The following is a 24,088-nucleotide window of genomic DNA, read 5'->3' as shown; positions in this document are numbered from 1 at the left end:
ATGTATGTGTCACTCACAAAAGTATAACTTGTACTGGTTTTCAGAGCTTGCGCGTCTGGTGTTTCCTAAAAGCAATCAGCTCAAGATAATCCTTATGCCAAAGAGACATATTTTGGGGTGTCATATTCTGCTTCCCTTCACATTCTGCACTGCTGCTTTAAAACAAAGAATGTCGTCCTCAATCCAGTTCTGTAGGTGATCTTGGGTGGCCTTGGACTGCAGTGGCTTGAAGCAGGATTTCGGTTCCCTGGCCAGAGACTGAACTCAGGCTGTGGCAGTGAGAGTGGTGAATCCTAGCCACTAGGCCAGTGGCCAGTCGGCTTTGTGGAAGTGAATTTCCACAAAGAGATGGAAAATAGTGAAACAAATAAAGTGTTTATTAGGAGGAAAAAGAGTATGTGTGAAAAAACTTAACACAGGTGGACTCAGAAAGAGTCGCACCCTCGTGGTAGTTTGAATCACTTACACGGGCATTTCTTCTGGGTTTCCTCTGGCCAGTCATCTTGCCTTTGCCTGGCTTTGAGTCCATATTTGTTTATGTCAGGGTCCTCCCCTGTGTGCACACGCATCTCTTAGCCAAGATGGATTCTAGCGAAGAGGGCCATGGGTAGGTTAACATCACTTACTATGGGGTGACGCCCCCTCCCTTTTTGACCCCCAAGGAGCCTTTCTGCGCATGCATAGTCGGGAAGGTCTCCTTGACCTCGAGAATGAGAGATACGTGGTCTCTTTATCTTTTATCTGGGCAGGGCTCAGCTCCTCCTTGCTCCTGTCCCCCAACGGGACCGTCTTGAGCTGCCCAGCCTGGGGCCCATCTGTCTCCTGCCTCACAGGAATCAAGTCACTAGCCACTACAGTCACTGACCTTACCATACACCCTGAAAGGAATTCAAGACAAAGAACAGGATGAGACACTCTGCTTTGGCAAAACAGGCCCTTAGTTAGATATATTTTGGAAAAAAATTTTTATGAACCTGGATTCTTGCATCTTCCCATACTCAGAAGAGCACTAAAATCATTGACTGAGATGTCTCTTCCTCACGACTAGCAATAACCTTCTACCGAGATGTATGCTTGATTGCACGTATTCCTTAGTCATACATGTACTCTCTATATATACTAGCCTCTTCCCCTACCTCTTCAGAGCAGTTCTTCAGATTTATCTGGGAGGTTGTCTCCTGGGCTATAGTCCTCAACGAGACACTGGATACTCAACCGAGAGCTCTTATATTGTGCGTTTTTCTTTCAGTCAACACTGCTAACAGTTTTTTGTACCCCAGGATCCAAATACTTGCCAATACTTGCTATTATAGGTTGGGGTATTTTTCCTCATTTTGTTTTTTAAAGCTATTTTGGTGGGTGTGTTATGAATTGTTACCTAATTATGTGATGAATTTGGAATTTTCGTGATGATGAAACTGAGTCCCCCAGAAGTTCCTGTATTGAGTTTGATTAATCTCTCTATCCAGAACTCTATTCCCTTTCTTGTCCCATCTGACCTCAATCTTGAGCTAACTGAACACTAATCAACCAGAGTCAGATGACTAAAAAATTGCCGTTGATAGTGACATTATTAATGTACTAAAATTGCTATTATAGATATCATCATTAATGTAGAACCTCAGGTTGTTTCTCTAGGGCAAGACTAGCTCACAGACCCCTGAGCCATGGACTGCCTGGGCAGAGAATCATAAGCAAATACATCCTGACTCTCAAAACTGCAATTAAGGAGATGATTAATTCCATCTTCTTTTGTAATATATGCTTGTAATGTGATGAATTTCCTTTTAAGCATGGCCATGGCTATGTCATGAAAGTTTTAATATGTAATATATTCATAATCAATCAAATTAAATTTGTTTTTATTTATCCGTGAGCTATTTAGAAGTGGTTTTCCTTAACTTATAAACATAGGGAGTTTTCTAGTTACTATTTTTTATTGATTTCTAACTTGAGTGTGTTGTAATCAAAGAAAATTTTCATTGAGTTCTTTCTTTTGATATTTGTTGAGACTGGCTTTATGAGCTAACACATGATCAGTCTGTATGAATGATGTATGCTTGTTGGGTACATAATAAAAGTATGTTGTTGGGTACATACTAAAAGTTTATACATCCATTTGGTCAAGTTTGTTATTTGTGTTTTTTCAAATTTCTGTGTTTTTGACGTTTTATATCTTCTCTTACCAATAGAATTGTGTTAACATCTCTCATTATGACTGTTTGCCTATTTCACCGTGCTTTTAGGTACATATAATTTCAGAATTATTATGTCTTCTGGTGAATTGAATTTTCATTGTAATGAAACTTTGCATGGTAATAATGCTTTTTCCACAACCTATTTTGTTGGATATTAATATGGCTTCACCAGCTTTCTTTTTAATCTCAACCTTTCTGTAAACTTAAGTTTTAGGTATGTCTCTTATAAACAGAAAATATGTTTTAATAGTTTTGTTTTTTAATTGGCTCATTAAATATATTTACATTTAATGTAATTTTAAGTTATATTTGGGTTTAAATATGCCTTCCTTTTATGTGCTATTGTTATATTTATTTCTGTCTTGTTGTTCTCTTTTGGATTAATAACATTTTATTATTTTGCTGTTGTTCCATTAGTTTGGGAGCTGTAGTCTTACTCTTCCACTAGATGTTGCACTAGAGACTGTTGTGGTCTACAGATTTTTTTTTTTTCCTTCTACTGTATTGATCTTGATGGGGAGCAGAATACACCACCCCAAAATGTGCCACTTTGGCATGTGGATTGTTTTTTTTTTTTCTTTTTTTCTTTATTGGGGTATAATTGCTTTACAATGGTGTGTTAGTTTCTGCTTTATAACAAAGTGAATCAGTTATACATATACATATGTTCCCATATCTCTTCCCTCTTGCGTCTCCCTCCCTCCCACCCTCCCTATCCCACCCCTCCAGGCGGTCACAAAGCACTGAGCTGATCTCCCTAGAGATCAGAGAGATCAGCTGATCTCTCCTGATCTCCCGGCTGCTTCCCACTAGCTATCTACCTTACGTTTGGTAGTGTATATATGTCCATGCCTCTCTCTCGCTTTGTCACCGCTCACCCTTCCCCCTCCCCATATCCTCAAGTCCGTTCTCTAGTAGGTCTGTGTCTTTATTCCTGTCTCACCCCTAGGTTCTTCATGACATCTTTTTTCTCTTAAATTCCATATATATGTGTTAGCATACGGTATTTGTCTTTTTCTTTCTGACTTACTTCACTCTGTATGACAGACTCTAGGTCCATCCACCTCATTACAAATAGCTCAATTTCGTTTCTCTTTATGGCTGAGTAATATTCCATTGTATATATGTGCCACATCTTCTTTATCCATTCATCCGATGATGGACACTTAGGTTGTTTCCATCTCTGGGCTATTGTAAATAGATCTGCAATGAACATTTTGGTACATGACTCTTTTTGAATGCTGGTTTTCTCAGGGTATATGCCCAGTAGTGGGATTGCTGGGTCATATGGTAGTTCTATTTGTAGTTTTTTAAGGAACCTCCGTACTGTTCTCCATAGTGGCTGAACCAATTCACATTCCCACCAGCAGTGCAAGAGTGTTCCCTTTTCTCCACACCCTCTCCAGCATTTATTGTTTCTAGATTTTTTGTCGATGGCCATTCTGACTGGTATAAGATGATATCTCATTGTAGTTTTGATTTGCATTTCTCTAATGATTAATGATGTTGAGCATTCTTTCATGTGTTTGTTGGCATTCTGTATATCTTCTTTGGAGAAATGTCTATTTAGGTCTTCTGCCCATTTTTGGATTGGGTTGTTTGTTTTTTTGTTATTGAGCTGCATGAGCTGCTTATAAATTTTGGAGATTAATCCTTTGTCAGTTGCTTCATTTGCAAATGTTTTCTCCCATTCTGAGGGTTGTCTTTTGGTCTTGGTTATGGTTTCCTTTGCTGTGCAAAAGCTTTGAAGTTTCATTAGGTCCCATTTGTTTATTTTTGTTTTTATTTCCATTTCTCTAGGAGGTGGGTCAAAAAGGATCTTGCTGTGATTTATGTCATAGAGTGTTCTTCCTATGTTTTCCTCTAAGAGTTTGATAGTTTCTGGCCTTACATTTAGGTCTTTAATCCATTTTGAGCTTATTTTTGTGTATGGTGTTAGGGAGTGATCTAATCTCATACTTTTACATGTACCTGTCCAGTTTTCCCAGCACCACTTATTGAAGAGGCTGTCCTTTCTCCACTGTACTAAGGTAATTATTGGTATGTAAATTGCTATTGCCATTTTCTTAATTGTTTGGGGTTTGTTTTTGTAGGTCTTTTTTCTTCCCTTTCTCTTTTGTTCTCTTGTGGTTTGATGGCCATCTTTATTGTTCTGTTTGGGTTGCTTTTTCTTTTTTGTGTGTGTATCTATTTATAGTTTTGGGGTTTGCTGTTCCCATGAGGTTTTTTGTTTTTGATTAATTAATTTACTTATTTATTTATTTTTGGCTGCATTGGTTCTTTGTTGCTGTGCACGGGCTTTGTCTAGTTGTGGCCAACGGGGGCTACTCTTCATTGCGCTGTGTGGGCTTCTCATTGCAGTGGCTTCTCTTGTTGCGGAGCACAGGCTCTAGGTGCACAGGCTTCAGTAGCTGTGGCTCATGGGCTCTAGAGCACAGGCTCAGTAATTGTGGCACATGGGCTTAGTTGCTCTGTGGCATGTGGGATCTTCCCAGACCAGGATTTGAACCCATGTCCTCTGCATTGGCAGGTGGATTTTTAATCACTCTGCCACCAGCAAAATCCCTCCTGTGAGGTTTTGATATAGCAGTCTGTATAGGTACAAGTTTGTTTTAACTTTCTGGTTTCTTTCCCATCTAGAGAAGTTCCTTTAGCATTTGTTGCAGAGCTGGTCTGGTGGTGCTGAATTCTCTTAGCTTTTGCTTGTCTGTAAAGTTTCTTTTTTTAATTGGGATATAGTTGTTTTACAGGATTGTTTGTTTCTTCTCTACAGCGAAGTGGAGTTTCCTGTGCTATACAACAGGTTCTCATTAGTTATCTATTTTATACATATTAGTGTATATATGTTAGTCCCAGTCTCCCAATTCATCCCACCCGCCCTTTCCCCTCTTGATGTCCATATGTTTGTTCTCTACCTCTGTGTTTCTGTTTCTGCCTTACAAACCGGTTCATCTGTGACATTTTTGTAGATTCCACAAATATGCATTAATTTACAATGTTTGTTTGTCTCCTTCTGACTTACTTCACTCTGTATGACAGTGTCTAGGTCTGTCCACGTCTCTACAGATGACCGAATTTCATTCATTTTTATGGCTGAGTAATATTCCATTGTATATATGTACCACATCTTCTTTATCCATTCATCTGTCAATGAATATTTAGGTTGCTTCCATGACCTGGCTGTTGTAAATAGTGCTGCAGTGAACATTGGGGTGTGTAAAGCCTTTGATTTCTCCATCAAATCTGAATGAGAGGCTTGCTGGGTAGAGTATTCTTGGTTGTAGGTTCTTCCCTTTCATCACTCTAAATACAGTATATTGTGCTACTTCCTTCTGGCCTGCAGAGTTTCTGCTGAGAAATCAGCTGATAACCTTATGGGAGTTCCCTTGTATGTTATTTGTTGTTTTTCCCTTGTTACTTTTAATATTTTTTCTTTGTCTTTAGTATTTGTCAGTTTCATTACTAGGAGTCTTGGCGTGTTCCTCCTTGGGTTTATGTGCCTGGGACTCTTTGTGCTTCCTGGATTTGGATGACTGTGTGAAGTTTTCAGCTATTATCTCCTCAAATATTTTCTCAGGTCCTTTCTCTCTTCTCCTTTTGGGACCCCTATAATGGGAATGTTGGTGCATTTAAAAGATCTCTTAGACTGTCTACATCTCTTTTCATTCTATTTTCTTTATTCTGTTCTATGGCAATGATTTCCACCATTCTGTCTTTCAGGTCACTTATCTGTTCTTCTGACTCACTTATTGTACTATTGATTCCTTCAAATGTATTTTTCATTTCAGTTATCATATTGTTCATCTCTGTTTGTTCTTAATTCTTCTAGGTCTTTGTTAAACATTTCTTGCATCTTCTTAATCCTTGCCTCTATTCTTTTTTCAAGATCTTGGATCATCTTCACTGTCATTATTCTGAATTCTTTTTCTAGTAGCTTGGCTATCTCCACTCCACTTAATTTTTCTTCTGGGGTTTCATTTTGTTCCTTCATCTGGGACATATTCCTCTGCCTTCTCGTTTTGACTAAATTTCTGTGAATACAGTTTCCATTCCACAGGCTGCAGTATTGTAGTTCTTGCTTCTATTGTCTGCCCTCTGGTGGATGAGGCTGTCTAAGAGGCCTGTGCAGGGTTCCTGATGGGAGGGACTGGTTCCCAGTGGTGGGGAGCTGGGTCTTGTCCCTCTGGTGGGCAGGGCTGTGCTCAGGGAGACTTTAAGCCACTTGTGTGCTGATGGGAAGGGCTGTGTTCCCGTGCCATTGGTTATTTGGCCTGAGGTGATGCAGCACTGGAGCCTACAGGCTGTTTGGTGGTAATGGTGGCCTTTGGGAGGGCTCATGCCAATGAGTAGTTCCAAGAAATGCTGCTGCTAGTGTCTTTGTCCCCGCACTGAGCCACAGACACCCCCTGCCTCCCCAGGAGACCCTCCAATGCTAGCAGTTAGGTCTGACCCAGTCTATTCTGGGGTCACTGCTTTCTTCCTCTGGGTCCTGGTACCCTCAAGACTTTATGCATGCCCTCCAAGAGTGGAGTTCCTGTTTTCCCCAGACCTGTGGAAGTCCTGTGATCAACCCCATTGGCCTTCAAAGCCAGATTCTCTGGGGACTCCTTCTCCCATTGCTGGACGCCCAGGCTGGAAAGCCTGACTTGGGGCTCAGAATTTTCACTCCTGTGGAATAACTTCTGTGGTATAATTGTTTTCCAGTTTGTGGGTCACCCATCTGGTGGGTATGGGGTTTGATTTTACCACGATTGCACCCCCTCCTCCCATCTTATTGTGGCTTCTTTGTCTTTGGATGTAGGGTATCATTTTTAGTAGATTCCTGTGTTTTTTTGTCGATGGTTATTCTGCAGTAGTGATTTTGGTATTTTTGTAAGAAGTGGGTGAGCTCACATCCTTCCACTCTGCCATCTTGAGCTAATCTGAACTAAGTGGGTTTAGATAGAAAGGAGTGAAAATGTCATTATGTGCAGATGAAATGTTCTCTACCAAGAAATTTTATACACAAGAAGATTAAACCTATTAGAATGAAAAAGATCATGCAACAGATAGCTCTTCACTTGTAAATACTTTGTAATTTTCATTTTGATTTCTTCTCTAACATGTTAATGTATTTTAAAACGTTTTCAGCTTCCATATATATGGATTCTTTCTGCAGTTATCTCTTTACTATTGATTTTAAATAGTATCGATTGTAGTCATTGAATATGTTATATATGATGATTTTTTATATGTGAATTTGCCTAGTTTTCTATTATGCCCTATAATAAGTTTAATTTTTATTAATATTTTGTGTGTGTTTGAGGAGAAAATAGCAATCCAAATTTGCTGGGCTCAAAATTCTATATATATCTATTAGAAAGAACTTGTTAATCATTTTACTCATCTTCAATAATCTTATTTATAATCTGATCAGTTAGTTTCTGGGAGAGGTATGTTAAGCTCCTTTAGGATGTTTTGTGTATTCATTTCTTAAATTTTTATCCATTTTGCTGCATACATTTCAAAGCAATATAGTCACATAATATTTAATAATTCTAACATTCTCTTTAAAAATTGTTCCATTTTCCAATATTGAATTTTTTTTTTTTTTTGGCCATGCCTCATGCATGCAAGGTCCTAGTTCCCCAGTCAGGGGTTGAACCCGCGCATTGCGCGGAGTCCTAACCACTGGACCACCAGGGAAGTCCTAAATGTTCCTTTTTGATGCTGTTTGCCTTGAATTCTGTTTTGTCCATTAAAAATATTGTTATGTATTGATCCTCCTGCCCCCACCAGTTGTGTGTGTGTGTGTGTGTGTGTGTGTGTGTGTGTGTGTGTGTAGTGTATCATTTTTTGTAACCTCTGCCTTCAACCTTGTGTTTTCATTCTTTTTTTTTAAGTGCATTTTTTGTAAGTAATATATAACTGGATTTCTAAAAATGTCAGTCAGAAAATCTTTATTAGTTAATAGATGAGTTCAGCAGTTACTGAGATTGTTGATAGGTTTGTATGTATTTCCACCACTCAAAACACTGATTGAGAAAAACCCAATCAAGTAGAAGCCGAGAAAGAAGAGAGAAAATAGTCAAAATAAAACTGAGGTTCAGGGCTTGCCTGGTGGCGCAGTGGTTGAGAGTCTGCCTGCTGATGCAGGGGATATGGGTTCGTGCCCCGGTCCGGGAAGATCCCACATGCTGTGGAGCAGCTGGACCCGTGAGCCATGGCCACTGAGCCTGTGCGTCTGGAGCCTGTGCTCCACAGCGGGAGAGGCCACAGCAGTGAGAGGCCTGCGTACCGCAAAAAAAACCCAACCCCCCCCCAAAAAAAAACTGAGGTTCAAAGTAATCCTTTTAATATCAACATTGTAGATATAATTTCATTTTATTTTAGCGTTTTAAGTTGCTGATGAACAGTCTTTTTTCTAATCAATCCTCATCCCTTTGTCTTTTCACTGTTTTTACTTTTGAGATTTTCTTTTTATCCTTAATATCCTAAGGCTTTACTATTAGTTGATGAAGAGTGGGCTGGCTTTGTTTTGTTATTTTTAAATTTTATTTATTTACTTATTTTGGCTGCGCCTCATGGCTTATAGGGTCTTAGGTCCCTGACCAGGGATCGAACTTCAGCCCACAACAGTGAAATCAATGAATCTTAAGCACTGGATCACCAGGGAATTCCTGTTGTGGTTATTTTTTATTGTGCTCTTTCAGTCTGAGGAATCATGTATTTTTAATATATTATTCATTAATTATTGATTAGTTATTGCCCTTCCTCCATTCTCTTTATCCTGTAATTCTGAAACCCCTAATAGACCTATTTTGGATCTAGCTTTCATAATATGCCTTTTCTTTCATTTATCCCATCTGTTTGTGCCTCATTCTAGTGGAATCCTCATGTGGTGTGTCTTGTGTACTACTTTGGTCTTAAGCTGTGTTAGTCATTATTCAGCTATTCCACTGAATTTAATTTGGGTTTTGTTGATGGTGATGGTTGTTAATTAATTTCAGCAATCACATTCTTCTTTCCTAAAGACTTTGCTACACACAGGTAACGCGGCATCAGTTTCTGTTTACCACTATGGAATCCTGTCTAATTTCTTCATAGCTAACTTTTTAATTTCTGGTGTATATAAAATGTTCTTTTTTGTTTTCAAGAGCAGTGTTACATTTATTAGTATTTTTGTAATGATTCTATGTACTAACATAATTTAGTGTGGTGGTTAATAGCATAGACTCTGGAGGCAGAGGGCCAAGGCTCAAAGCCAAGTTCTGCCTCTTTGACAAGCTATTCAAACTCCCTGTATTCCATTATCCTTACTTTGATCATAATACTAATACTTATGTCATAGGATTTTTTGAGGATTAAATGAGGTAATAAACGTCAAAATACGTGGCATATACCAAGTCCTCAGTAGATATTAGGTGCTATTAGTTGTAGTAGTGGTGGTAGTACTATATTAGTTATCATTATGCAATTGTATGGTTTGTGGAGATTTTCCCATGCTTTTGTAATCTGCCATGCCATCCCAGCCATGCCTTATATTACTTTTTTAAATTGAAAATGGGATCTAACATAAATAACTTATGGCTGCTCTTTCTTTTCTACAGATTGATCCTGAGTTAGAAAAAAAACTGAAAATGAATAAAGTGTCATTGGAGTCAGAGTATGAGGTACAGTATGCTAATGTAGCAATCTTCCTAGTCAGTGACTGGTTCTGTCTGCGTTAAGGTAAATTCAAATTATTATCAGTACAGGAAAAAATATTTACCTTAAATATATGTTATTGGAACAACTATGTAGTCGTTTGAAAAGAAAATAAAGATGAATCTATATTTCATATACTGTTTCATATCCATATTCTAGATGGATCAAGAATTTAAAAATAAAAAACAAAAGGTAAAAGTACTAGGAGTAAACAATGAAGATTCTTTTTAGTGGTCTTGAGTCAGAAAACCCTATTTAAATATGATAGAAAACCCAGAAGCTTTAAAAGTAAAGATTGCAGAATTCATACATAAAAATTCAAAAGTTCAACCTAAAAAAAATAGTGTATATAAAGTTACTAGTTAAATATGAAATTCTAAAAATATTGTTTATCTTAACACGATGAATAAATTTATTTAAATATGAAGAGCAAATCAGTATGGAAAATTTCAACAACTCACTTGATCAGTAGGAACATGGGCAGAGCATGTAATGAGTTCAGAGACAAGGAAATAAATATCATTTTTAAACAGATAAAGAGATGCTCAACTTATAATAGGAATGTTAATTAAAATTATAACGAGGTATCATTTTCCACCTATCTTATTAACGAAATCAAAGAGCTTAATAGCATGTTTTATTATAGGATATGGAGAGAGAGGGTGTTCTCCATATCTGATCATATTTTCCCATTTCTTTTCATGTTTGGTCATTTTTGATTGAAAGGTGGACATTGTGAATAATATACATTGAAGAGACGTGTGAAGAGTGTTGATTCTCATTTTAGCATTTCAATCATTGGCTGATCACTTTGAGCTTGATTTTATGCTTCATAAGGGAGGATCTGTAGAAAGGTTTTGATGTTTCCTAAACCCCTCAAACTGTGGCATTCAGTCTCCAAATTGTTTACCCAGAGGATCTTGTCAGAGCTTAAGACTAGACCACTTTTTTGTTATTGTTGTTTGTTTTTGTTTTATTGTTGTTGTTTTTTAGTTTAGTTTGGGACTGGACCACTTTTGCATGAAGTTGTTCTGCCAACCTTGCATCCCATTTAAGAATTATTCTCAAATTCTCTTGAGCATATAGGTCTTATGTTATCTGAGTGAAGGCCATTATTCTTTCTTAAAACATTTTTATAACTTTGTATAATTTCATAAGTATACTTGAAAATAATTTACTCTGTTCTTGAACACTAAATTAGTGGAATTTTGTTCATCTATGTAGATTTAGTAGATTCCTGGTAAAACTGTAAGTGAAATTTAGAGAATGGTTCATTTACTATTTCCCCATTATCTTGTCAAAACCTCTAATTTGCTACTTCTCAGTATATAGCTATGGAGGGTTTGTCTGGGAGTGGACGTTCCTTAAAGTTCTTTTAGAAGCCGTAGAGTTTGAGAGCTGAAGAAATCATATAGACCATTTGGTCTAGCCTTTTCATTATTACTTTTGAGAGAATTAGTGCCCAGATAGCTCAAATCACTAGCCCAGGGTTATATAGCTTGTTAGTAAAACAGTAGTGCTTAGTATCCAAGTGTCAAGGTAAATTGATATCATTTTCTGTCTCTGAATAAAAGCTGTCCTGTATTCTCTGTGTTTCTTTTTCTATCTTGTTCACTTAATTATTCCAGAATAACCAAAGCAGATATATGAAAGTTACTGTCAGAGTGGTGTCAGAAGGGTAGAGAAAGGTTTATGTTCTTCCCTTTTTTCCTATTTTCATTCCTGTGCTTGAGAGACACTTCACACTAACTAAAGATATGGTGATCCAAACTGTGGTTGAAGCTAGTTTTTATTGCCCCAAAAGAGCTTTGCTTATGGCAGCTATGGGGAATATCTTTTCATTCTTAAGCCCAGGCTCATTTCTTAGGTGCAGAACAAATCATCTTGGTCTCTATTCCTTCTAGCAGACTCTAGATTCTCCACTTTCGTTCTCTTCATTTACTGCCATCACCCATGTTAACCCATGCTAGTCATTATTATGCTGGATTAGTGTTCGGACCTGGAGTTTTGTTTTCCCAGCTTCTTCCCTTTCTTTGTGCTCTCAAAAATAAAACATGTACATTATTCAAGAAATGCAAGTTAAAACTACAATGAGGTACCACCTCACAGAGGTCAGAATGGCCATCATTAAAAAAAATCTACAAATAACAAATGCTGAAGAGGGTTTAGGGAAAAGATAACCCTTGTACACTGTTGGTGGGAATGTAAATTGGTGTAGCCACTATGGAAGACAGTATGGAGGTTCCACAAAAAACTAAAGATAGAGTTGCCATATGATCCAGCAATCCTGAGCATATATCTGGAGAAAATTATAATTCTAAAAGATACATGCACCCCTATGTCATAGCAGCAGTATTCACAATAGCCAAGACATGGAAACAGCCTAAATGTCCATCAACAGATGAATAGATAAAGAAGATGTGGTGCATATTAATATATACAATGGAATACTACTCAGTAATGAAAAAGAATGAAATAATGCCATTTGCAGCAACATGGATGGACCTAGAGATTATCATACTAAGTGAAGTAAATCAGAAAGAGGAAGACAAATACCATATGATATCACTTATTATGGTATCTAAAATATGATGCAAATGAACACATCTACAAAACAGAAACAGACTCACAGACATAGAGAACAGACTTGTGGCTGCCAAGGGGGAGCATGGAGGAGGGATGGATTGGGAGTTTTTGATTAGCAGATGCAAACTATTATATATAGAATGGATAAACAACCAGGTCCTACTGTATAGCACAGGGAGCTATAGTATTTTGTGATAAATCATAATGGAAAAGAATATGAAAAAGAATGTATGTGTGTATATATACATATATATGTATAACCGAATCACTTTGCTGTATAGCAGAAATTAACACAACATTGTAAATAAGCTATAATTTAATAAAATAAATTTTTTAAAAATATAGAGTTATTCTGTTTTAATAGTTTAATTCTGATGAGGGGAAAGATAGGCAGTAACATCAATAGGAAGTAAGAAAAATTTTAAGTCCTAAGAAATATGACATTTCTTTAATTATTAAGCTTGATATGCAGTTATTTACTAGAATTATAAGTGAGGGCCTATTGAATTCTTTCTACTCATTTATTCATTCATTCACTGAGGTCCTAATCGAACCCACAGGGCTCCTATACTAATATTTATCCTCTAATATTTGTGGCTCTATAGAAAATAAAAGACTCTACTTTTGATGACTGGAAGAATATTCGAGGACCCAGGCCTTGGGAAGATCCTGACCTCCTCCAAGGACAAAATCTAGAAATCCGTAACACTAAGACAACTTGACTATGCTGATTCTTTTTTTTTTTTTTAAATAAAAATGTTATCAACTGGAATTCCCACCACATACTCCTATCCATTGGAAAGAAAATTACAGACCTGCAGAAGCCTGGATGGGAGTAATTTGATGATAAGTACTCTTGATAAAAAGTTAAGTACAGGTTTCTATACTTCCCAACTCTTTTATTTGCAAATGAAAGTAACAATGTTGACCACATATATTTTTTACTGCTCAATAAAAATGTGAATACTGCCACTTAAAGAGTGTCATTTATTCTACTCCCAGGTACCCACCCATATTTCTTTTCCCCTAGCCAGTAGGGCAATCTGATTCCTAATGAGAATAATAGGTCTGGATCCAAATTTTCACAGTAACATCAAACAGGATTTTATGTCAGACCTATGTGGAAAATAATGTTGATCAGTCTGGTAAGAGCCTTGGTTTTATTTGTAATACCTCACATGTCAGGCTAGTCAGTCTCCAAAGCATCACCTGATGATGGTGTTGATACCATTAAAATGCATTAAGATAGTTTTATTGCTCCAAGTTAAAGCAAAAATCATGAGGTCATAACTTCCATCCTAATATACAAAAAAAAAATGCTGAAAAACTGAAAACAGTATGCTTTGATACATGAGAGAACTGAGGTACAGGACAAAACCATCACCCTGAAATCTTGAGACACAGAGAAATATAAAGAATCACAGTTTACCTGGAGGAGAAAACACCTGGAAACCACTTCGGGGCCCAGCATCAGATAGGAATACCTAAAGGGTAATTCACTAATTATTAGAGATTGAGCATGGACTAACCTGAGAGATAAAAACTCCTGGAGACCAGGCCAGGGACACACTTTCACTTCCTGGAACCCCACCAAGTTCTCACAGTGAATGTCAGAGAAAAATCTTGTTCTTCTAACAAGGGGAGGGGAAGGTAACCATTTTGAAATGTGCCCTCCAAATTCTGTACTTAACAAAAGCCTGGTCTCAAAGGAAACTATTTCGTTAGAGCTTAATTATACTGGGTTTTACCAGAGACTAACCAACTGGCATAAGGGAAATACCCAACTCTGTCTCCCTCTAGCCTTTCTGTCTCACCTAAATGGAGGAAGAGGGGTGGGGAGTAAGACTGAGAAGCAGTTGTGCAGGTCACATACCAGGATCCCATGATCACTAAAAGACTAAGATCTAATCAAAAGAGTATAGAAGGTTCCCCTCACTTTCCACATTACTGCCACATCGCCAAAGGCCCACTCACTGGAGTTTCTTTTATGCAGTCCAACTGGTTATCATGTCCAACTTTCCACAACAACAACAGAAACTACAAGGCATACTAAAAGGCAAAAAGCACAGTTTGAAAAGACAAACTAAGCAAGAGAATCAGATTCATAAATGTCAGGGATTGGAATCATCATACTGAGAATTTAAAATCAGTATGGTCAGTATGCTTAGAGCTCTCATGAAAAACAGTACACAACATGCATGGACAGTTGGGTGATGTAAGCAGAGAGAAGGAAGTTGTAAGGAATCATAAGGATATCAATATAACAGAAATGAAGAATGAGGTAGTCATCAGTAGAGTAGATATGGTTGAGGGAGGGAGAAAAAGGAGGGAGAAGGATACATATACCATGTTAACACTAATCCAAAGAAAGCTGAAGTAGCTATTTAATTCAGGCAAAGCAGGAAAATTAAAATTTAAAGCAAGGAAAATTATCAGGGATAAAGAGGGAGCATTACATAGTGATAAATGAGTCAATTCTCTAAGAAGACAACAATCTTTAATGTGTTTGTACCTAATGACAGAGCAGCAAAATACATGAAGCAAAAACTGACAAAACTGCAAAGACCGATAGATGAATCCACTCTTACTGTTGGAGATTTCAACTGCCCTCTGTCAGAAGTGGATATATCCAGCAGTCGGAAAATCAGTAAGAACATAGTTGAACTCAACCGTAGCATCAATCACCTGGTCTAATTGAAATCTCTAGAATACCTCATCCAGCAACAACAGAATACACTCTTCTCAAGCTCATGACATTTATCAAGACAACATTCTTGGTCATAAAACACACCTTAACAAATTTAAAAGAACAGAAATTATGCAAAGTATACTCTCAAACCACAATGAAATTAAGTTAGAAATCAGTAACAGAAAGCTACTTGGAAATTCCCACATACTTGGAGATGAATCGGTACACTTCTAAATAACACATGTCCAAGAAGTCTATAGAGAAACTTAAAATATTTTGAGCTAAATGAAGTTGAAAATACAACTTATCAAAGTTTGTTGGGTGCAGCAAAAGCAGTGCTTTGAGGGAAATTAGAAGCATTGAATACATGTATTAGGAAAAAACTCTAACATTATTAATCTAAGCTTCTAATTTGAAAAAGAAGCACCACTTAAATTCAAAGCAAGCAGAAGAAAAGAAATAATAAGTTAGAGCTGAAATCTGTAGAGAAAATCCACAAAACCAAAACCTGGTTCTTTAAAAAGATCAATACAATTGATAAACCTCTAGCCAGACTAAGAAAAAAAAGAGAGAAGACACAAATTACTAATACCAGAAATAAAAGAGGGACCATCACTATTGACTGTGTAACAACATTAAAGAATAATAAAGGAATATTATGAACAAATTTATGTCCACAAATTTGATAACCTAGATTAAATGGATCAATTCCATTACCTTTCAATTACTTGAAATTTCATTCCTTGAAAGACACAATCTGCCAAAACTCACACAAGAAGAAATAGGTAATCTGAATAAGCCCATGTCTTTTAAAGAAATTGAATCAATAATTAACCTTCCAAAATACAAGCCGCCAAACACAGATGAGTTCAGTGGTGAATTCTACCAAATATTTAAGAAAGAACTTATACCAGTTCTCTTCAATCTCTTCCAGGAAATACAAGCAGAGGAAATACTTCCTAACTCATCCTCTGAGGTCCGCATTATCATAATACCAAAAGCAAACAAAGACATTGCAAGACAGTAAAACCATAGACCAATATCACTCATGAAGATAGATGCAAAAGTCCTCAAGAAATTATTAGCAAGTCAAATCCAACAATGTATAAAAACAATTATACACCACAACCAAGTGGGATTTATCCCACGTATTCCTGGGGTGGTACAGAAGGCTGGTTTAACATTCAAAAATCAATTACTGTAATCCATCACATCAATGGGCTAAAGAAGAAAAGTCATATGATCATATAAATAAATGCAGAAAAAGCATTTGACAAACTCCAACACCAATTCATGATAAAAACTCTCAGCAAACTAAGAATGAAGGGGAGCTTCTTCAAACTGATAAAGAACATCTACAAAAAATCTACAGCTGACATTATATTTAATGGTGAAAAACTAGATGCTTTCTCAGTAAGATCAGGAACAATACACAATGTCCCCTCTCATCACTCCTATTTAACATCATATGGAAAGTTCTAGCTAATACAATAAGACAAGAAAATAAAATAAAAGGTATGTAGATTAGAAAGGAAGAAGTAAATGTCTTTGTTAACAGGTGACATGGAGAATATCTTGGAGAATCAACAAAAACAACCTGGAACAAATAAGAAATTAAAACAAGGATGCAGAATACATGGTTAATATACAAAAGTCAATCACTTTCCTATATGCCAGCAATGAACAACTGGAATTTGAAATTAAAAGCACACTTTCATTTATTAGCATAAAAAAACCCTTTGGTATAACTAACAAAACATGTATGAGATCTAAATGAAGAAAACTACAAACCCTCTGATGAAAGAGATCCAGGAAGATTTAAATAAATGGAGTGATATGCCATGTTCATGGTTAGGAGGACTCAATATTAAGATGCCAGTTCTTGGGACCTTCCTGGTGGTGCAGTGGTTAAGAATCCTCCTGCCAATGCAGGGGACCCGGGTTCAATCCCTGGTCTGGGAAGATACCACATGCCGTGGAGCAACTAAGCTTATGCTCCACAACTACTGAGCCTGCACTCTAGAGCCCATGAGCCACAACTACTGAGCCCTCGTGCCACAACTACTGAAGCCCATGTGCCTAGAGCCTGTACTTGGGAACAAGAGAAGCCACTGCAATGAGAAGCACGCACACCACAACGAAGAGCAGCCCCCACTCGCTGCAACTAGAGAAAGCCTGTGTGCAGCAGTGAAGACCCAATGCAGCCAAAAAACAAACAAACAAACAAACAAAAAAACCCAGTTCTTCACAATCTGATATATAGGGTCAGTGTAATCCCAGTCAAAATTCTTGTGAGTTATTTTGTGGATATAAACAAGCTTATTCTAAAGTTTCATGGAAAGAATCGTACATGATGAGAATGATTCATCAAATAGAGAACATTGATAAAGAATTAGAAATTACAAAATAGAAACAAGTGGAAATTACGGAGTTGAAAAACTCACTGACCAAGATGAAAAATTCACTAGAGAGGCAAAACAGTAGTTTTGTGTATAGAAGAAAGATTTGAGTAACATGAAGATGAATTGACTATGAAATCTGAAATACAGAAAGAAAAAAGATCTAGATAAGATATAACAATTATAAAACATATATACAACTAACAACATAGCCCAGTAATACAGGAAGCCAAAAAGGCAACTTAGGAAAAGGCAACTCTACAATAATAGTTGGAGGCTTCAATACCCTATTTTCAATAATGGATAGAACAGCTAAGCAGAAGATCAAGTAAATAGAAGACTTGAAGAACACTGTAAGCCAGCTAAACTTGACAGACATCTATGGCTCGTTCTACCTGACAACAGCAGAATCCATATTCTCAAGTGTACCTGGAACATTCTCCAGGATAGACCTTATGCCTGGACATAAAACAAGCCTCAGTAAATTTAAAAGGATTTCAATCATACAACATCCTGGGAACTAAATTAGAAATCAACCATAAAGGAAATGTTGGAAATTTGCAAGTATCTGAAACTTAAATGTAATTAAATGTCCAACTGGCCATTTGAGAAGAAGTCACAAGGGAAATGAGAAATACTTTGAGATGAATTACAATAAAGACACAACATACCAAAACTGTGGGATGCATCTAAACAGTACTTAGAAGGAAATGCATAGCTGTAAACACCCATATTACAAAAGAAAAAAAAAAGATCTCAAATTTAGTAACCTAACTTTCTACCTTAACATATTTGAAAAAGAAGAGCAACAAAACAAAAAACTAAAAGCAGAAGAAAGTAAATAATAAAGACTATAACAGAAGTAGATGAAAGAGAATAGAAAAACAACAGAAACCAATGAAACCAAAAGTTTTGATTTTTTTAGTCTTTAGATTAAAAAAAGACTCAAATTGTACACATCAAAAATGAAAAAGGGGACATTACTAGCAACCTTATAGAAAGTTTTAAAAAAGAACTATAAGGGAATGTGCTATGAACAATTCTATGCCAATAGGTTAAATAATTTAGATTAAATAAATGAATTTTAGAAAGATGCAAATTATCAGAACTGACTCAAGAAGAAATATAAATCTGAATATACCTATACCAAATAAAGAAACTGAATTAGTATTTTAAAAATACCCACAAAGAAAAGCCCAGACCCAAATAGCTTCATTGGCAAATAATACCAAATATTCAAGAGAAGAATTAATACCAATTATTCACAAACTTTAGCTCCAAAAAAGAACAGGACAGAAGACTTCCCAACTCATTCTATGAAACTGGTATCATCCTGATACAAAAAGCAGGCAAAGACATCATAAGAAAGTTACACTCCAATACCTTTTATGAATTGTAGATGTAAAAATCCTCAAAAAAATACTAGCAAACTGAATCCAGTAATGTATAGAAAGGATTATACATCATGATCAAGTGAGGTTTATCTCAGGAATGCAATATTGATTTAATATTTTAAAATTATGTAAGACTATCAATAGAATTGACAAAAACCACATTATCATATCAAGATGCAGAAAAACACTTGACAGAATTCAACACCTCTTTATGATAAAAAAATACTCAGCAAACTAGGAATAGAAAGAAACATCTTCAAACTCACAAAAGGCATCTACAAAAAAACCAAACAAAAACAAAACAAAGCAGAAAAGCCCCTCACAGCTAACATGTTTAATAGCAAAGAATGAGTGCTTTCCCCCAAAGATCAGAAAGAAAACAAGAATGTATGCTGTCACCACTGCTATTCAACACTGAGCTGTAGGTTTTAGCCAGGACAATTAGGAGGGGAAAAAATAAGGTAAAAAGCATCCAGATTGGAAAGGAAGAAGTAAAGCTATCTCTGTTTGCAGATGACATGATCTTGTATATAGAGCATTTTAAGGCATTCACTAAAAATTATTGTAACTAATAAATGAGTTCAGCACTCATATGAGTATAGGACACTTCTAGGGTGGCATTAGGATTTGGTAAGACTGTAAACCTCAAGAGCAGAGAATATTTAAGTACCCTGCCCGATCTCCTCTTCTCTTTCCTCTCCACCACAATACCAAAGACAGTGCTTTCAGAGCTGACCTGATGTGCAAGTTCTTTTTCCTTGTAAGGTCTTGCCAAGCTCCTGGTAAGGAATGAATATACCAATTTAAGACAGTAAGCTTTTGAGAATCCATGGGAGCATTTCAATTTATAGTTGATTGGTTATGTTCTATCATTGTCTTTGAGTTCTCCACCCTAAAGAAAACTCAGCTTTCTGACACAAAGTATTAGTAACCAATGTAAAATTTACTGAAGATTTCATAAAGAAGAGAATTTTACACTGCATACCATAAAATAAAGAGTAACAAAAGAGTAATAAAAGAGTAACAAAAAATACACTTACTAAATTTCTGGTTCCCACAGAGTCTGTCATGGGTACCCGTATCCTCTTCTCACTTAGTCATTTCCCTCTGTAGGGCCCAGCCTTGATGGATCCTGTCTTTTCTCTTTCTGGATCTTCTTTTGCTCTGCCTCCCAGCTCATTCCCTTCTCCCCATCCCACTTCAAACTCATTACTCTCATGCACACAGCAAGTTTGCTTTTCCCCAGCTCCTGCAAACCAGAACACCCATCCCCAGAATTCTGCCACAGGGAACCAGTGAGGAATCATAGTGAAGAACGTTATATTCTATAAATTAAATACACACGTATTATCTTGGAAAGAAGATCTACTTGGTGCCTCAGTTTCCTCATGTGGAAAATGGGAATAATAATCACAGTAGAGGCATCATAGAGTTGATGGGAGCTAACTGATGTCAAGCTAATGATGCCAAAAATTATGCATAGAGAAAGCTCTCTACAGATGTTAGGAAGGAATTATTAGTAACAACAAAAATTCTCATCAAAATGTCACATCAAGGATAGTATTTTAACGGCATTGCTCAGTAGTGTATTAAATTAATAGCAAACTTATGTTTCTGTGTTTTTTCTCAAATCTAGTTTTATATGATAAATGCTTTTGATATTTAAATTGATTGTTGAAATAAAGGTTTAGAAGGAAAATTTAAAAGAAAAAAAGGAAAGATCTATCTTAATAATCTTGTCCCTTCTGTAGACAGCACAGTTCAGTGGGAAAGCATGCAAACTGATAGACCCGAACTGGAATCTTGGCTTTGTCAGTTTGTCAGATTACAAACTGTGTACAAATCTTATACAGATTACATAACCCACTTGAGTCTCAGTTACCTTGTCTGTGAGTTGGAGTTTTGTAGTTGTCGATGTCAGTTAACCTAAGTGAGGTATGTAAGGGACTCGGGAAAGGGAACATAGGTGATAAAAGAGTGGCTATTATTATTGACCAGTGGATGAAAAATAGTCTGTTTACAGATGATAAATATTCTGTCCTAAATCACTGCTTCCGGTAATTGTTTCTAAAATATTTCTCTGGTTTGTTTTCTGCCTTTTGACCCTTAAACAATATTTAACCGGCTGGAAGCATCACCAAAGGATAGAAGGAAGGTGGACAAAAGGTTTCTGAAATGGGATTTTCTATTTCCTCTAGACCGGGAAAGTGGAGACTAGAATTTGAGGGCGAAAGTGTTGAGAGGCATAAGTAGTCTGTGGTGTTCCCAACAAAAGTCATCCTGGTGTGGGAAAGCTTTGGAGTCACTGCCATCACCACTGGAGGGTGTGCTAAGCACAGCACTGAATTTGGGGGTCCACCTCTTAAGTAAAGTCCAGCTCTGGTGCAGGGTGCACTCTCCACAGGGGTCCCATAGTCATCAGTTCTGCCTTGTTCTCTCTCTCTGCGTTGTCCCTTTACCTACTGTGAGACTAGGAGACTCCAGACTGGGTGAATTGCCTTGGCTACCTCAGCTACTGCATCCTGCTTGTGTAGAGCTGCCTCTCCAAAGAGTGGCTGATGCCTGCAGCCCAGGAGAGCCACATATACCCTGGGTTCCACAATGAAACTACAGATGAGAACGTCTTCCACATCTGGTGCTTCTAGGAGGTGCCAACCACCTCTGCCTGAGCTGGGCTCTACTCTCTGTCTTCATCTATATCCTTCTGCCTTCACACTTCGTGCTCACCTTTCTCCTATTCCCTCTTGGCTCCCCTCCCCTTGCCAAGGTGTATTAACCACAAGAAACCAGGGCTCCTTTGCATCAGACGCCTCTAGGAGGTCATAATCAAATCTTCCTGCTGGTCCTTGAACCTGCTGCTCCGCAAACATACTGACACACATACAGACACATGCACGCACACACACGCGCACCAGCCAATCCCCCCCAGTGGGTGCCTGAGTGGGAAGAGGCCATCTGGGGCAGCAGCCCTGGGAGTTAGCTCTGAGGCCTGCCCTCCGTATATGTTACCAGTCTGTATCATAGACCCAGTGGTGTGTTCAATCCCGTGCACTGGAGGGACGATGTCCTTGCATATAGCATTTCCCTTGACCTGGGGAATCTCTTCTGGGCAAATCAAAGTTTTCCTCAGGCACTGGGAGAACAAGATAAGAAACTGCAAACCCTATGTTGGACACTGTCTGGGAGAAGATGCCCAACTTGCAGAAATTCCAGCACTTCACTAGCAAAGGTTCAGCAGTGAGGTTCTGTAAGGCTTATTTGGTGATTTTTTTATGGGAGGGGGCCTGAGTGAGCAGACTACTTATACTGGAGTATGACACTTTTCAAACACACAGGAAAAAATATTAACAAAACCCTTGTAAAGGTATCTACTCCTAACCAGTTCCTTGGATTTTACAAGACTGTGAAGGCCTCAAGGGCACCCTTTGCTCCCCTACCTGCTGCCTCCCTCATCCTTCCCCATCAAAGAAGGACAAGAAGCCGCCACAGTTGTCACCCTTTTCCCCTTCTTCCTTTGCTATGCTCTGTTAATTGCTTTTACCGTGAACTTTCTCTGAAGTTGCAGTATGTGAAGACCAGAGAGGCCTGTACAGATAGCCAAGCTATACCATCCCACAGGCTCAGGCCACTGTTTCTGATGCAGCCTCAGAAAATACTATCTCCTACAGTCCACTAAAGAAAAAAAAAATTCCAGGTTCTTCATCAATCTCCCCCAGCTAATAACTTCAGCTTTTCTGACAACTCTTACAGGGCCTACATTTATTAAAGTGTCAGAGAGTTAGAGAAGGTGAAATTGAGAAAGAAACTTAAGATCACCCATCGTTGACACAGATCCTCACTTTACAAAGGAGAGAGATGAGGCCACAGAAGAAAGGCAACATGCCCAAGGTCACACAGCTGGTTAGTGGAAGATTCTGGACTGAAATTCAGTTACCCTGACTACCAGTAGAAGACAGTCCTTCTATTCACCCTCAGTTTAAAGGGTTGAGTGGGAAGCATTATGTTTTTCCCAAAGATGATAAAGTCTGCATGTCTCTATTTGTGAACGTAGGTGAGGAAACAAGCCTCTGAGAGATGGTACAGTGCTTTTGGCATTTGTAACAATGCTAGGTGAACATGTGCTAAGAATGTTTATCAAATGAATGGATGGATGTGTGTGAACAAGGAGAAAGGCTGTGGCCATACGTACAATATTATCTATGACTCCACAAAAACAGACAAGTCCGGGACACATAAATGTTAGGGAGTGTGTTTGTCCCCTGGGCACAAAGCCTGGGTGAGGGAGAGCGTATCTGTATAAGTGATGTCTATAAGCACCAGGTGTGCAGAGAGTCCAGTGTGTGATCCCAGGATTAGCCTTAACCTCCTTGGGCTCTATTTCATTATCTTCCTGAACATTAAGTGACTAGATTAGATCTCTAGGGATTGTCCCAGATCTGTGTCAGATCACAGACCTCAAGGAGGGAATGGATTTCATTTCACTGACATGTCTTGTGGTCTTGTGACACTGTGCTGTTTTGTGTGTTTGTGTGTGTGTGTGCGTGGGTAGGTGGGTGTCTTGCTGGAACTTGTAATGGGTAGAAAATGAGCATTTCTACCTCTCAACCTCCAACCCATCTGGTTCCACTTCCAAATCCCAAGCCCCATTTACTTCATTTCATATTCCAGTCCATATCCAGTGAAATCAAAGTCCTGTGGCTATTTATTCTTACACCTGTTATGGAAAATGTCCCCCCGCCCCAATGGAGCTGGTTTCTTAAACTACATTTCACACGGCCATTCCCAGACCACCCACCATCACTCATGGCTATATCTGCCCCAAAGCTCCAGTGATGCCGCATCAGGTAGACAACGAGGCATAGGGGAGGGGACTGGAAAAAGAGTACCAGCGTAGAACAGTTCTCTTTGGGAGACTAGCTCCTGGCACTTGACAAGTCAGTTAGAGGAGAGGAAGTCTCGGAAGGTTTGCTGGGTAAACTCTGCTGCCTGCCTCCAACATCTGTAAGCAGGCTTAGCTGCTTCAGCTGGGTCTGTGATCCCTAGCACAGGGAACTGTAATACCATGACTGGAGGGCATCCCTGGTGCTGAGCCAAAGTATAATTTGTTTCTCTAGAAATGAGGATTAGCCTGAGCTT

General features: G+C 38.0%; 1 protein-coding gene across 1 annotated transcript in view; it reads left to right on the top strand.

The window, feature by feature from the left end:
- Positions 1-13,448, top strand: part of COX16 (cytochrome c oxidase assembly factor COX16) — a 122,011-nt gene extending 108,563 nt beyond the window's left edge. Inside the window, exons 3-4 of the mRNA XM_024739625.1 lie at positions 9,788-9,850; positions 13,076-13,448. Coding sequence (XP_024595393.1) covers positions 9,788-9,850; positions 13,076-13,192 — 180 coding nt within the window. The 3' untranslated portion in view covers positions 13,193-13,448. The remainder of the gene's footprint in view (positions 1-9,787; positions 9,851-13,075) is intronic.
- The last annotated feature ends 10,640 nt before the right edge of the window (positions 13,449-24,088 follow it).

The sequence above is a fragment of the Neophocaena asiaeorientalis genome, unplaced genomic scaffold (assembly GCF_003031525.2).
Source record: "Neophocaena asiaeorientalis asiaeorientalis breed wild unplaced genomic scaffold, Neophocaena_asiaeorientalis_V1.1 scaffold348, whole genome shotgun sequence".
Lineage (NCBI taxonomy): Eukaryota > Metazoa > Chordata > Mammalia > Artiodactyla > Phocoenidae > Neophocaena > Neophocaena asiaeorientalis.
The sequence above is the reverse complement of the archived record's forward strand: the minus strand, read 5'-3'. Positions and strand labels throughout refer to the sequence as shown.